Raw genomic sequence first — 14,334 nt, 5'->3', positions numbered from 1 at the left:
TTTACCCCAGGAGATCCCAGGGTCAAAAAAATGCATGCCAAAAAAAAGTGGGGCAGTGCATATGGTGGCAGCACATGCTGCCCAAAACCGGAGCCTGGCCAGCTGGAGCCCAGGCTACCAGCTGCAGGAGCACTGCAGCTGCAGCTCCAGGGCCCCCAGGCCCACAGGTAAAGCTGCTGAAGCCAGCACAGTTGCTGGCCTCAGCTTCCCCTACCCAACCTGGGGTAACCTGCCACACACCAAAGGGCACGTGGCACAGACATCCCTAGGTAAAAAGCATCCGTGCTCATGTGGAGACAGACTAGATGTTTACAAATTCTTTTCTTTATAATTTGCTCCAGTAACTTCCCAGGTACAGACATAAGCCTAACTGGTCTATAATTCCCCATGTGTTTTTTTTCTTTTTTGTTTCTTTTTTTTTTAAATGGGGATGGGCCCTATGTTAGCCCTTTTCCAGTCCTCTGGTCTGTCACCCATCTCCCATGACTTCGTAAATATTTTTGCCAAAGTCTGAGATCCCTTCTGCCTGCTCCTTCAATGTCCTGACATGAATTTTGGTAGGCGGCCCAGCTGTCAAATTCATTCAAATTAATCAAGAGCTTGCAGATGCTCTCTTTAGTGATCATGATCTTTGGCCCTTACCTTTTGTTGTCTGCATTATTTATATTACCCATCTAGATGCAGCTCTAGCCACCTTTTTATCTTCTGTTAATAGCTCACCCTGGCTAGTAAGCAGAGGACCCAGAGCTTCCTTGGTTTTTCTTTTAAGCAGAATATGACTTCATACAGACTCCCTGGAAGTTTGGGAGAGGGGGCGTAAAATTCCCCTCCTTCCCCTCCATCTAACTCAGTGACTAGATAGGTGCTGGAAGCCTGATTTAAGGTAAATTGGGGTGGGGGGGCAGGGTCCATGGGAAGGGAGGAAGGTTGGGATCCAGGGGGGGTGATGGGATCAGGGACTAGCAGAGTCCATGGCGGAGCATCAAGGGATCAGGTGAGGAAGAGTTTAGCAGGACTGAAGAGCCTCTCCAATCCTACCAAACCCTGCCCCACATGGGCCCTCTTCAGCCTTCCCAGATGCTGCTGAACAAACCTTGATCCCACAAGCCACTCCCAGGGCTGGTTCACCAGTGCCAGGAGCCCAACTGAAGTAAGTTGAGGTGGGAGGTGGGGCAAGCAGGTGTAGGGGGACTGGCAGGGGTGGCTAGCAGCTACATGGGGGAGCTGGTGGAGTCCAGGGGCAGGAGGAGGGGGTTGGCAGGATCAGGGAGGCTTTCTCCTCTTCCTCAAAAGGGGCTAACTTTTGCCACCCAGCACTCCCACCCCAGAAATCTAAACTGTGCTCCAAGCCCATCTGCCTCTTCCCCCACTCCGACTTACTTCAATCAGCTTCTGGCACTGGGAGCAGCTTGCAGGGTCAAGGGAATTGGCAGTCTCCAGGGGCAGGGGAATTGGCAGTCTCCAGTCTGGATGTAGAGGGAGGGGTCACTACAAATAAATCAGTGGCAGAAGGAGGTAGGAAAAATATAGCCCCAGGGTTGGGGCGAGTGGCTGGGCTTTCCCGACCCAGGGCTGCACTCCAAACACATGCAGACATTCAGTTAGATTGGTCTAGCTGTGCCCAGTCTAACTTTTTGCACCTCTGAGGTACAGTTAAATTAGATTGGGTCAGCCATATTTTGACCAATCTAACCTTCTTTTTGACTAATCAGAACCTGGAACTTCTGTACAGTTTGTATTAACTGGGGCTCTAAGTGTACAGTCTGCACATAGGTAAACTAAGTAAGATTGGGTGGTCATTTTTAATGTGATCTAACCTCCCCCTAACCTCCCTGAATATCTTTATCCAGTCTGTGTGTAGAAGCCATGTTTATTGTCCTTAACTGCTCTTACCAGGTGTAACTCATTATTTTACTTTGCTTTCCTGACTGTGACCCTTTAAGCCCTCTTGTTTTTTACATAATTCCTTAGTTATTTGCCTTTCCTTCCACTGCCTATTTTTTTGAGGCATCTAAGAATCTCCTTGTATAATCACATTGGTCTCCTGCCATTCCTTTTTATGGTTTCACTGTGTTGAATTATCTTCCTGTTAAGCTTCCACTATTATATCCTTTAGAAACTACCAGCCCTCCTAGGCTCCTTAATCCTTTAATCTGTGTACACATAGGATTTAACCCACTATTTCTCTGAGTGACTTGAAATCTGCCGTTCCAAAATCCAGTGTCTTTGTTCTGCTAACCTCATGATTTCCCTTTCTTAGAATTATAAATTACTTTATACCATGATTGCTTCCCTCTTAAGTTTCCAGTCAGCTCCACATTCTCAAGTAATTCTTCTTTACTGGCCAAAATGAGATCCAAGATGGATGATACCCTAGTCATATCCTCACTTTCTGGAACAAAAAATGGTCCTCTACACATCTTGGGAACTTATTGGTCATTTTATGGTTTGCTGTAATCCCCCATTAGTACCATGTCACATTTTTGGATAATCTTATTATCTCCTTGAAGAGTGTCTGATCTACCACTTCCTTCCTGACTTCCTTCCCCCTTTTATCTTCACCCAGATACACTCAGATTTGCTTCTTGCTTCCTCCTGGTCCTAGGAACAAACTTATGCATTTGTATATAGCCTGACAACTTTTTTTTCCCCCAAACCCATACTTCCAAAACAGAGTATACCCCTTGTTGCTGATGTTCCAGTCATGGGAGTTGAAATATCAATTAAATCACAGTTTTCTCTATAGACTACGACTTCCAGTTCATCCTGCTTGATCCCCGTACTCGTTGTATTTGTATGTGCATACAAGGTATGCACATTTTGCATTTTGACCTACTTATTTCCAAATTTCATCAGAGGGCTCCCAGCCTTCGAATCAACAGCATCTTATCAGCTATTCATTTACTTCCATGATACAACATTCCCTGCCTGGGCCCTTACCTGGGCCATTGACAAGAATGCTACCTGTGTATCCGACCTTCCTGCCTAGAACCTTGTAGTTTCCTTTGATCTGCTCAGCAGTGTTACTGGTTCCTACATGGACAAGCAACAAGGAGTACTGGTCTGAGGGATGGATGAGCTCTGGCAATCTCTCCATGGTATCTTGGATGTGGACTCCAGGGGAGCAGCACACCTCAGGTCTGAATGATAGATACATGTTTCTGTCTCACTCCGGAGGGGACCAAACTACCATCTTCTTTCTCTTCTTCCTCACCATGGTGAGTCATGCTGCCCCATCCCAAGGGCCACAGGATTCCTGCTTTCTGGCCTGTGGGATACATCTCTGGTCCTTGCCAGCTTTCATCTCCTCTGATGCCCATTCTAGCAGTACAGATGCAGCATGCCTGAGTGTGCACCAGTAAGCACCTTCTAGACAAAGAGCCCAAGAGGCATTGGGTCATATGCTCAGGATCTGCCTCATAGGCAGCCAACCAACTAATCATCATGGGAATTAGTACTAGCTGAACAAGTAGACGGATAATACTTCTGAGTAGTGCACCAATATGTATCAGGCTTACCTTTCAGAGCTTGGGTTGAATCCCAAGCTTGAGATCCTGCTGTTTTGATTGGTGAAGCCCATCCACCAATCAGGAGGCAGCAAGAGAAATAACATCACGCCCCTTTCCTGAGGGCAGGGAGAGAAGAGCTCCCCCAGACCTGATTGAAGACTGCAAACTGTCAGGTCTGGAAGACTTCAGGGGCGGAGCCCTGGAGCTTATAAAAGAAGCTGCGTGCCCAGGATGAGGGGCAGATGTGTGGGGAACAGAGAACAGAGAAGAGCGGGGCTTAGAAGAGCTGATGAGAGCTGCTCAGCAGGGCGAAGCAGTAGCCCAGGAAGAGCCCCTGAAGTCTTCTATCAGCGGGGAGAGCAGCATGGCTCCAGTGGTTAGGCTCTCGGTGTGCAGCTTGGCACACAGCATCCAGACCCTGGGAGCTGCGTGACGCAGCTTGGGTCTGCAACCTCTAGCATGCGGCCAGAGACATGGTACACAGGCTGGTGCATGGAACAGGATCTTTGGAGCCCCTGGGGTGGCTCAGGTCCTCAACCCCCAGAATGAGGATGGGAGCTCAGTGCAGGAGGCGCTGCACAGAGGGCGAGAGACCCTGGGAGCCACTTGAGGTGGCTCAGATCTACAGTTGCTGACACGGGGCAGCAACTCAGTGCAAACGATGCTGCCTAGAGGGTCCAGGAACAGACTGAGCCCTGGTGCTGCACAAGGCTGTCCAGGCCTCCAACCCCTAGCACAAGGCGAAGCTCCCACTACACACAGTGGTGCACGTGGCCCTAAGCCAGGACAGCAGCAGCAGAGTCAGGCAGCAGGAAAACCCAGTGGGGAACAGAGCTTGACTTGGAGAACAAGAGGCTGGACAGTGGCTCCAGGACAGTGGAGTAGTAAGTTACCCTGGAGAGCGGGTCCCCACAGGGGAGGGACCCCCTGTGAGTTGCGAAGGGGCACCACGTGGGCTGCTCCTGGGTGATAGCAGGGGAGCTTAGGAGTCTTTGGGGTCTTCCTCTCCTTTTTGTTCCCCCCCACCTCCTTTCCTGTAGTGGTAGCTTGGGAGTGGGGCCTCTGCCCTGGAGGGCACCCAGGTAGTCTAAGGACTGCTGATTATATTTGTGGACTGTGCCTTACAGTTTATGTGAATAATTTGAAGTAATAGTTTGCATATGAATAGAGGTATAAGGTTGCCCAATCAATATCCTTTGGTCTGGTTTGTTCTATTGATCATCTGTATTTTAAATGATAACTCTGTGTGTGTGTGTGTGTGTGTGTGTGTGTGTGTTAGTTATAGGGTTTATTGTTTTGTAAATTTGTACATATATATAATCTATGTCCTTACCCTTTAATGGTTTTGCTGTAATAATAAATCTGTATACAGTTAAGTAATCGATTGACTGGACCTCACTCTAGAGGGGATGGAGGCAGCCTCTGGGCTGTTGTGTCCCTACACAGCATGCTGCCCTGCCAATAATTCCTTCAATTGGAGAGGGAAGTACAAACCCATGTACACCCAGACTACAAATATAACCAAGCCCAAGGAGACACAAGCTCCCAGGCTCAGTTCTAGTGCCAGGCCTCACCTTGGCCTAAAGTACCTGGAACCTACAATTACAGGGAAAGTCCTGCTTCAGTAGTAAGCCCTGGAATTTTATCTGCTAAAATCTAAGTACTCTCTCAAGCCCACAAACTACAATTTTTCTAAGGATTATAATGATCACGTTTGGGTGTGCTTTTGCAGGGCTACTAAATCTCTATTTTTTTTCCCAGTGTGAACAGGTGTTAGAGCTTTTCACAGAAAAAAGTTATCAGAGGGTTTTTTTAACACAGGCAAAACTTTCTAGACTGATTCTTGAAAGTGACTGAACCATTTTGACTGAGATTTTCCCCTGCAAAATAAAAACTGCCTGAGGAAAAATGTGGATCATGGAGAGTCTTTAAAAACAGACTACCTATAATGATCACCAAATATAATAAGCAGTGGCAAATATATATATGTCATGAGCTGCAATTTTATTGTTGTACTTCTCACTTATCTCACCTCTTAGGGCACCTATACACGTGCCAAATGTCTGCTCCAATACATGCTAAATTAATCAAGTCTGCTGAAGCACAGTAATTAGCTTGCTCCAGCAGCATCTGCATCACATGTATTCACTGTCACTATGCTTCAAAATGACTGCAGGGATGCTTTAACTAAAGCTTATCAAATGAGCTTCAGTTAAGTGCTTGTGTTGCCATTTTGAAGTGTGGGATGCTAAATACATGTGACGCTGCTCTCAGAGCTGCTGTAATTAAAGCGCCCTCCTCCCCATCTCCACTCTGTAGAACATGTAAAGACATCCTTAGATTCTAAAATATCAGATTAATGCATTTTACATCTATGTATTAGAAAGTTCATGGGGTATCACGTTTTAAAATCACTTTCACATAACATTTGTTATAAAAAGTTGCATGAGATTGCTTCTAGAAATATTATAACACACTTTAGATTTTCATGACTTTGTGGCTTGTATTTAGCTATAAGGTAACTAGATTTTACAAGACGAGATGCATGAAAGACAGAGCAAATAAGTAGTAGTTGAAGTTCTAAATCATTGTTTACATCCAAAATTTGATATAAACTGAAAACATGATGTGAAAAATGACAAAATGTTCTTCTACTATTCTTATATTTGCATAACTCCACTGATGGTTTTGCCACTCACAGATAGTGCAGCCACTGCAAAATCACATCAATAAATTCTAAACACAAGTTCCCAGGTTGGCAGGATAATTAGTCCACATAGCAAGTTCCCATGTTCTAAATGACATCTCTCAGTTGTCAATCACATTTATACCTACCTGTTTCTCTCTCTTTGTTACCTCTGCCAAGGTTGTTTTAAGTGCCTTCACTTCACTGTTTGTTGCTTCTAGCATATTTCTGGCTCTTTCTTTATCCTCCTTAGCTTCATGCTCCATTAAATGTAGTTCTGATTTGACAGCGATCAGCTGCTTTTCAGCCTTCTCTTTCATCTTTCCCAGCTTGCCTTGGGACTTCTTTAGCTCCTCTATGGCTCTGTTCTGTTCAAGGGTTTTAATCTAAAATAAACAATCCACAAAGAAATATTACATTCTTCACACTTTCATCAGTGAAAACCAAATATTAAAAATGGCTCCTCAAGAATGCGTATCTGCTCAGTTGAGCTTAAAAAGGCTGTTTTCACTATTATAATACAACAAACATTTTGAAAACACACAGAACAGTGAAAAAGCCAAAACTTTGCCTGTTTTAAAGTGTCTTCTCCCAGGCTCAAAGTAAAGCAGATTTTCTAAGATAAAATAAAGCACGATCTGCAGGACTAATTTAAATTTTAGCCATCATTACAAGTAAGAATGTGAGCATGTTTGGTATTTTACATGCCATCATATTAACCTGAAATCTTTTGAACAATATTATACATTTCTTAAAGACGCATGATAGATTCTGAAATATCAAAGATATTTTGACATTATTAAACTTCTTTTTCCTAAAACAGATAGGTTTACCAGTTCTGCATTGATATGCTTTTTCCTTTGTTAGTCTCTGGTGAAAGGTATCGTTGTACTTCACCTTAAGTTCACTGGTTTCAGACAATTTGGCTTTCAGGTCAGTGTTAGATTCTCTTGCCAAGTCCAGCTCCTTCTGTAACCTCTCTGCCTTCTTATGCAACTTTCTGATAGTGAGGTTGGCCTCATCTCTCTCCACAGCCAAGGCTGTTCGCACTTGTTTCTCTTCTTCCAGCTGAGAGATTTTCTGCCGCAGAAGATTCATGTGCAGCTCTTTGCTCTCAAGCTTTTCTTTCTGAGTCTTCAACTGTTTTTAAGAGAACAAGGAAATTTAAAGCAAGCAAACAAGAATAACTTCAACATCCATTGCATGTGCATGAACTATCATAGTAAGTTTGGTCCTTCTATGGCACATTTCTCTAAATTTGAACTCCTCCTCCTCCTCCTCTCTTAAAAAGCTCTGTACGATTCTGCTCTGGGTTACGCTCACTTTTATCTAGTTCTCCTGTATGTCACCATTTATCACATCACTGTACTTCCTTCATCATGCCTCCGAGTCATTCTTTTTATGGTAAAATATTGCACTCCTTCCTGGATGGTTGAATACATATTGCACCTAACACCTGAGATTGCTTTTACTATTACTAAATGTAAGATGTCTGATGGTGTTTGACCCAAACCATACAAAGATACTATGCTATTGATATAATTTGTTACCTGTATCTGAATATTTAAAATACTAAGGGAATCAAGGTTTAGGAAAGTTATGTTTTATTGATAACTGGTGAATTTAATGTGTTGACTGGGCCAAAAAGGGATTTTTCTAGGTTTCAATAACTTTTACTATTTTTCATATGCTACAAAAGCCGTACTTTTGTTAAGAGTGTGCAAAAGTGTTTTTTTGTTTTCAATTAACCAACTTCATAATTGTTGTAAGTGACTTGGTGAATATGGAAATGTATTCAGCAAAATCTCTTTAAGGTTGCAAATAGTATCTATGCTTGGGAATACAATGGGGTCCTAAACCAGGTTTCTATAGAAAGAAAATAATAAGAACATCCACCTGTAAAACAGATGATGAGGTTAGCTTTTGTTCAACTACCTTTCTCTGTAGGTTGTGTGCCATGGTCTTGTTTTCAATTACTGCATCGCCTTCCAGCTTGACCAACTGCTCTGCCCGAACCAGAATTGCATCAAGTCTCATGTCAAAACCAATCTCAGCTGCTATTCTGTCCAACTTCATTTTATCAGAAAGTTGTTCCAGAAATGTCAGGTACTGAAACAAGAAACAAAAGAGTTAGAAAATATTTTTTTTTAAATTCCCCTCAAGTCCTTGAAAATCTAAACCAATTTCATAGACACAAGGGACCTTGTGAGATCATCAGGTCCAGTCCCCTGCCCAAGGGGCAGGAAATCAGCTGAGATCAGATCACCCAAGCAAGATAAGCACCCAAGCATTTCTTAAAGGTATCCAGAGTAGGTGCTTGCACCACTTCTGGGGGGAGTCTATTCCAGACTCTGGAAACTCAGGCAGTAAAGAAGTTTTTCCTTATGTCCAGTCTAAAATGGACTTCCAGCAGTTCCTCTGTACTGGCAAACTAAGACCATTTATTGATGAAATGAAACAGTATGCTCTACAGATGATGCGACTGTCAAAGATTTCTCAAATTGTTCTTTTTTAATAGGTATTTGTTTGAAAACAAACAAACAAACCCCTGACCTCATTATTTAGCATGTTAGTTATAAACTATTATGGCATGTGGCACTGGCTAGCATAGCTAGCCCAAGAGGCAGAGTATAAGTAGAACTTGTATAAGAATGACAGCTATTCTCAATTGTTCTGGAAGGAGAAACAACATTTTAAACCCATTAGATTATACTCCTACCCTAGGTCCTATTTCATAGATTTCATGGGCATTAGGGCTGGAAGGAACCTCGGAAGATCATCGAGTCCAGCCCCCTGCCCCAGGGGCAGGAAGGCAACTGGGGTCAAAGGATCCCAGCAAGATAAACGTCCAAATGTCTCTTAAAGGAGTCCAGAGTAGGTGCTTGCACCACCTCTGGTGGCAGTTTGTTCCAGGCCTTGGGGGCTTGGACAGTAAAGAAGTTCTTCCTTATGCCCAGCCTAAAATGGTCTTGGAGGAGTTTGTTACTGTTTGACCTTGTCATCCCTTGGGGCGCTTTGGTGAAAAGGCATCCCCCCAGATCCTGATGTACACCCCTTATATACTGGTAGGTAGCTACCAGGTCCTCCCTGAGCCTGCGCTTTTCCAGGCTGAAGAGTCCTATAGCTCTCAGACTCTCATCATAAGGCCTGTTTTCCTGCCCTCTGATCATGTGTGTGGCTCTCCTCTGGACTCTCTCAAGCTTCTCCACATACTTTTTAAATTGTGGAGCCCAGAATTGGATGCAGTACTCCAGCTGTGGCCTCACCAGGGCCAAGTAGAGCGGAAGGATGACATCCTGGGATTTGCTAGAGAAGCATCTATGGATGTGAGCCAGAGTTTTGCTCGCTTTATCAGCTGCAACATCACACTGGTGGCTCATATTCATCTTGTGGTCAATTATGACCCCCAAGTCCCTTTCAGCCGTGGTGCTACCAAGCGTAGCACTGCCGAGCCTATAAGCATGCTGCAGGTTTTTCTTCCCAACGTGGAGTACCATGCATTTTTGGGGGTTGAATGCCATCAGGTTTTCATCCGCGCATTTTCTGAACCTGTCAAGTTTGGCCTGGATCACCATCCTGTCCTCGGGTGAGGACGATTTACTCCAAAGTTTGGTGTCATTGACAAACTTGGCCAGTCCGCTTCTGACACCAATGTCCATATCATTAATGAAGATGTTAAAGAGTATAGGCCCAAGGACAGAGCCTTGGGAGACACCACTGGTCACTGCACACCATGATGACTGACTTCCGTTAACTACCACTCTCTGGGTCCGACCTTGGAGTCAGTTCCCCAGCCAGCAGACTGTGATGTAGCTAAGGCTGCTGTTGGCCAGTTCTTCTATGAGATGATCATGGGATTCCAGATAGAAAGCTTTTTTAAAATCAAGATATATGGTGTCAATCTCCTCTCCCTTGTCCAGGTGATATGTCACCTGGTCATAGAAGGACATAAGATTGGTCAGGCAAGACCTACCCACAACAAACCCATGCTGGCTATCCCTCAGCATGTTGCCATTGGCCAGTTTGTCAAGAATGGTCTCTTTGATAATTTTTTCCAAGATCTTCCCTGGGATAGAGGTCAGGCTGGTGGGCCTGTAGTTCTCCGGATCTATTTTCCTCCCTTTCTTGAAGATAGGTACCACATTGGCCTTCTTCCAATTTTCGGGCACTTCGCCTGAGCACCATAAGTTCTTGAAGAGCCATGCCTGTGGCTGAGCTATGATGCTTGCCAGCTCCTTAAGTACCCTGGGGTGTAAAGTGTCTGGCCAGCTGACTTGAAGGTGTCCAGCCTCTCAAGGTGTTCTTTCACATGGTCAACATTGATGGAGGGTAACAATTCTCCCTCACCCTGGCCATCCCGTACAATACTGAGCAGGGCCGTCCCTTGGGGCTGGTGAAAAACCAATACAAAATGCCCATTAAGCAGGTTGGTTTTTTCCTAGGTGTTGGCTGTCAGTTGTCCCATATGGTTTAGCAGTGATCCAATGTTACCCTTGCTTTTCCTCCAGCTCCCCACATATCTAAAAAAGGACTTTTTATTATCCTTGATGTGTGTAGCCAGTTGGAGTTCAGTCCCGGCCTTGGAGTTCCTGGTTCACTCCCTACAGGTCTGGACCAGTGCAGAATACTCTTCCTTTGAGGTGGATCCAGTCTTCCATGCTTTATAGGTCTCTCTTTTTAGACACAGGAGGTCCACTAGTTCCCTGCAGAGCCAAGGGGGCTGCTGTGCCCTTTTGCTGCCTTTCCTCTGAGACAAGATAGGCATTGCTTGTGCTTTCAGGATCGCTCCCTTGAGGAGCAACCACTCATCCTGAACTCCACTCCCCTTTGGGTCCCTTAGGGCCTCACCAACCAGCCTCCTGAGCTTGTCAAAATCAGCTTTCCTGAAGTTGAGGACTTCTGCTTTGTTGACTGAGTTGCCAGCTTTACAGCAGATGGTGAAGGTGATCAGCTCGTGGTCACTGTTTCCGAGCTTCCCTTTGATTGTTAGGTTGCTGATTAAGTCATCCCCTGTTGCTAGTACCCGGTCGAGCAGTGCTTTGCCTCTCGTTGGTCCATAGACTTCTTGAGTCAGATAGAGCTCATCCATGCACATGAGGAAGCCTTGCAACCGTTTGGATTTAGCCGAGTGCTCGTCCCATGAGATGTCTGGGTAGTTGAAGTCTCCCATGACAAGCATGCACCAGGAGTGTGCAGCCTCAGGCAGTTCCCTGGAGAATTTCTGGTCGAGCTCTTGATCCTGGCTAGGAGGTCTATAGTAGACTCCTACCATTGCGTCCCCTGTGCCTTGTTCACCACAGATTTTAACCCAGAGAGACTCCAGTCATCCACCCTGGATGCCAATGTCAGCTTGCAGGCACGCGTAGCTTTCCTTGACATAGAGAGCTACGCCCCTGCCCCGTTTGTCCACACTATCTCTCCTGTACAAGGTATACCCATCTATACCTGTTGCCTAGTCATAGGTGGAGTCCTCCGTTATCACTATGAGATCGTAGTCATTCTTGTTTAGCAGGAGGACCAGTTCCTCCTGTTTATTCCCCAACCTCCTGGCACTGGTGTACAGGCACATAAGTGTCCCATTCGGAGCCCTTGCCTTCCCTACACATCGTTCCGGGGCTGAGGCAGGTGTGGGTTCCCTTAAGTGCCTTAGCTTGCTGGATTTGCAAAAGTTGCCCAGTGGGCTTGCAGTGGCAGTAGTCCCCCATCCCCCGGCGGGCTTAGTTTAAAGCCTGGTCAAGCAGGTCTGCCAGTCGGGCTGAGAAAAGTCTCCTCCCCAGCACAGTGAGGTGGAGGCTGTCTCTTCCCAACAGACCACTGCCTCTCTCACCAAAGAGTGGACTGTGATCATGGGAGCCAAAGCCTTCACAATGACACCAGCACCACAGTCTTTGGTTGACTACCTCAATCCTCCTCTCCCTCCTCAGCCCATAGCCAAAAACCAGGAGGATTGAGGAAAATATCACGTGTGCCCCCACCCCCTTAAGCCTCTCTCCCAAAGACCTGTAGCATCTCATGACCCAGCTAGGATTGCTCCGAGCCATGTCATTTGTGTCCACATGGATAAGGAGCATAGGGTAGTGGTCAGTGGGCCAGATGAGTTTAGCCATGTCCCGGATACAGGCTTCTGGGAAACAGCAGACCCCCTGGTCTAAGGGGTCAGGGCAGCAAATTGATCCCCAGTCCCCCTCAGGAGGGAGTCTCCCATGACGACTACTCTACAAGTGGCCTTAGGGAGAGCAGGGACGGTAGCTGTGGGTGAGCCTGCATTGCCTGCAGGAGCTGGCAGCTCTGCAGGGTCTACTGAGACTGCAAGAGGTTCATACCTGTTGCAAAGCTCCAGAGGAGAGGGGACCTTCACGCAGCGGGCCTTGGGGCTATTGACCACTTTGGTCCACCCCCTGGCAGGACAGTATGGGAGATCCCCGAGCCCTCCCTTGCCCTGGAAGGTGACCTTGGTTAACCCTCTGCCTTCAGGGGGTAAAGGGCCTGGCAGTAGGGTTGAGGTCCCTCCCTCCCTGCCATGAGCCCCACCTACCTACAGCTGCACTGCAGGATCCTGATCAGGGTCCCGCTGGGGGGGTCCTAGGGGTCCCTGGGTTCAACAGGGGTGCAACGGGCTTCCACCCATGCATCTCACACTGAAGCCAGGGACAAACTGATGCTTTGGTGTCAGCGGGCCCTTTTTAAACTGCGCGCATGAGCAGAAGGGGTTGTCGACAGCGCCATGCCACTCTAGGGGCTGGGATGTCCCTGCCCCATGGAAGAAGGGGATAGGTGAGTGCCCCCCCTTCCCCTGACTCATACACTGGGCAGGACCGGTCGCATGGCTCCCCGGGGGCTGGGCCAAGCAGGAGCCAGGGAGGGCACATCTTTCCTCGACTCCCACTCAGCTGCCCTTCAGCTGACTGGGTTGGGGTCCCTTCCTCCCTGTCGCAGGCCCCACCTACCTCTGGCTGCACTGGGGGTCCTGATTGGGGTGCTGCTGGGAGGTTCTGGGGGTCCCTGAGCTCAACGGGAGCGCAATGGGCTTCCGTCCATGCGTCTCATGCCGGAGCCAGGGACAAACTTTTCAAACTGATTTGAAATAATATGAACAGTTGTTGAAAAATCTGTATAAAAATAATATCAGAGACAAATGTGGGTGGGGGAAAAGTACACACTACTGGCTTTAGAGTCAGTTCAACAGTCTTCCCTAGCCTTTATTCCCTTCTCCACATGATCTTCTCCCCAAGATCAACCTGCAATATAGATTAAAGGAGCCAAACCCAGTTGTGATCCTCTGGTTGAGAGAACAGAATATTTTTTTCCTAATTAGACCCAGGAAATGGAAGAGGCAAAAAGACCTGGAAAAGGAAGAGGCAAAAAAATCAGCATCTAGCTCTGCTCTTGAGCAGGAGAGCCAGAGGAATTATAGAAAAGTTGGACTGGAAGGGACCTTTGAAGGTCACCTGGTCCTACTACCTTTCCTGGACAGGAACATCCCTCTCCAAACCATGCCAAAATAAATGCTTGTCCAAACTGTACTTAAAGACCTTCAGTCACGGCAATTACAGAAATTCTCAGTAAACTATGCCATCAGCTTGGTTCTAGGTATGACCGTAAACTGTATCTGACTGGAGGGCCCGGTGGCAACATGGTGGGGCTACTCATGGCAGAGTAGCTCCTAAAAATACCACCATGCTGCAACCTCCAAAGTAAGGCAAGTATAGGGTGCCTCAAAACCCTAACCATCACTGCCTTTTGGGTATTCCTTGGTTGGAGAAAGGCTAAGGGACATCACCCTGACCAAAATGTGTCCTCACTGAGGCATTAGGCAGTCAGCAGCAGTTTTTATCTGTTGCTCTCTGGCAGAAGCTACAACCATCGACGCACTGAATGTCTGGATTTGTTCTGATTTTTGGATTCTGTCTCAGTGAGCTAAAGCGGGGGGATGGTTGGTCTTGCATAACATCCACTCCTCCATACTCTTGCCTACGCATACACATCAAAGGTCTTGGTGATTAGACCTCTTACATGTACACCGTGATCCAGAGGATCGATGGCTGCCTAGTATGCCAGTAGCTAACCACCTTCATAGTTAGAGAGATCTTCCTAATATCTAACCGAAATCTTCCTTGTTGCAACCATTATTTCTTGCCC

The 14,334-nt window shown here is 46.5% G+C and overlaps 1 protein-coding gene across 3 annotated transcripts in view; it reads right to left on the bottom strand.

Moving 5' to 3' along the window:
• CCDC170 (coiled-coil domain containing 170) overlaps positions 1 to 14,334 on the bottom strand; it is a 124,075-nt gene that overhangs the window by 13,937 nt on the left and 95,804 nt on the right. For all 3 annotated transcript variants that reach the window (XR_002090546.2, XM_014605499.3, XM_019488311.2), the window contains 3 exons: positions 8,131 to 8,304; positions 7,093 to 7,335; positions 6,345 to 6,581 (listed from right to left, as the gene is read on the bottom strand). Coding sequence is in view for 2 of the 3 variants with exons in the window: in XM_014605499.3 (XP_014460985.1) it covers positions 6,345 to 6,581; positions 7,093 to 7,335; positions 8,131 to 8,304 (654 nt within the window). In the remaining variant the exon portion in view is untranslated. The remainder of the gene's footprint in view (positions 1 to 6,344; positions 6,582 to 7,092; positions 7,336 to 8,130; positions 8,305 to 14,334) is intronic.

Source organism: Alligator mississippiensis, chromosome 1, assembly GCF_030867095.1.
Source record: "Alligator mississippiensis isolate rAllMis1 chromosome 1, rAllMis1, whole genome shotgun sequence".
In the NCBI taxonomy this organism is placed as follows: domain Eukaryota; kingdom Metazoa; phylum Chordata; order Crocodylia; family Alligatoridae; genus Alligator; species Alligator mississippiensis.
This window is presented reverse-complemented; position numbering and strand designations above follow the sequence as displayed.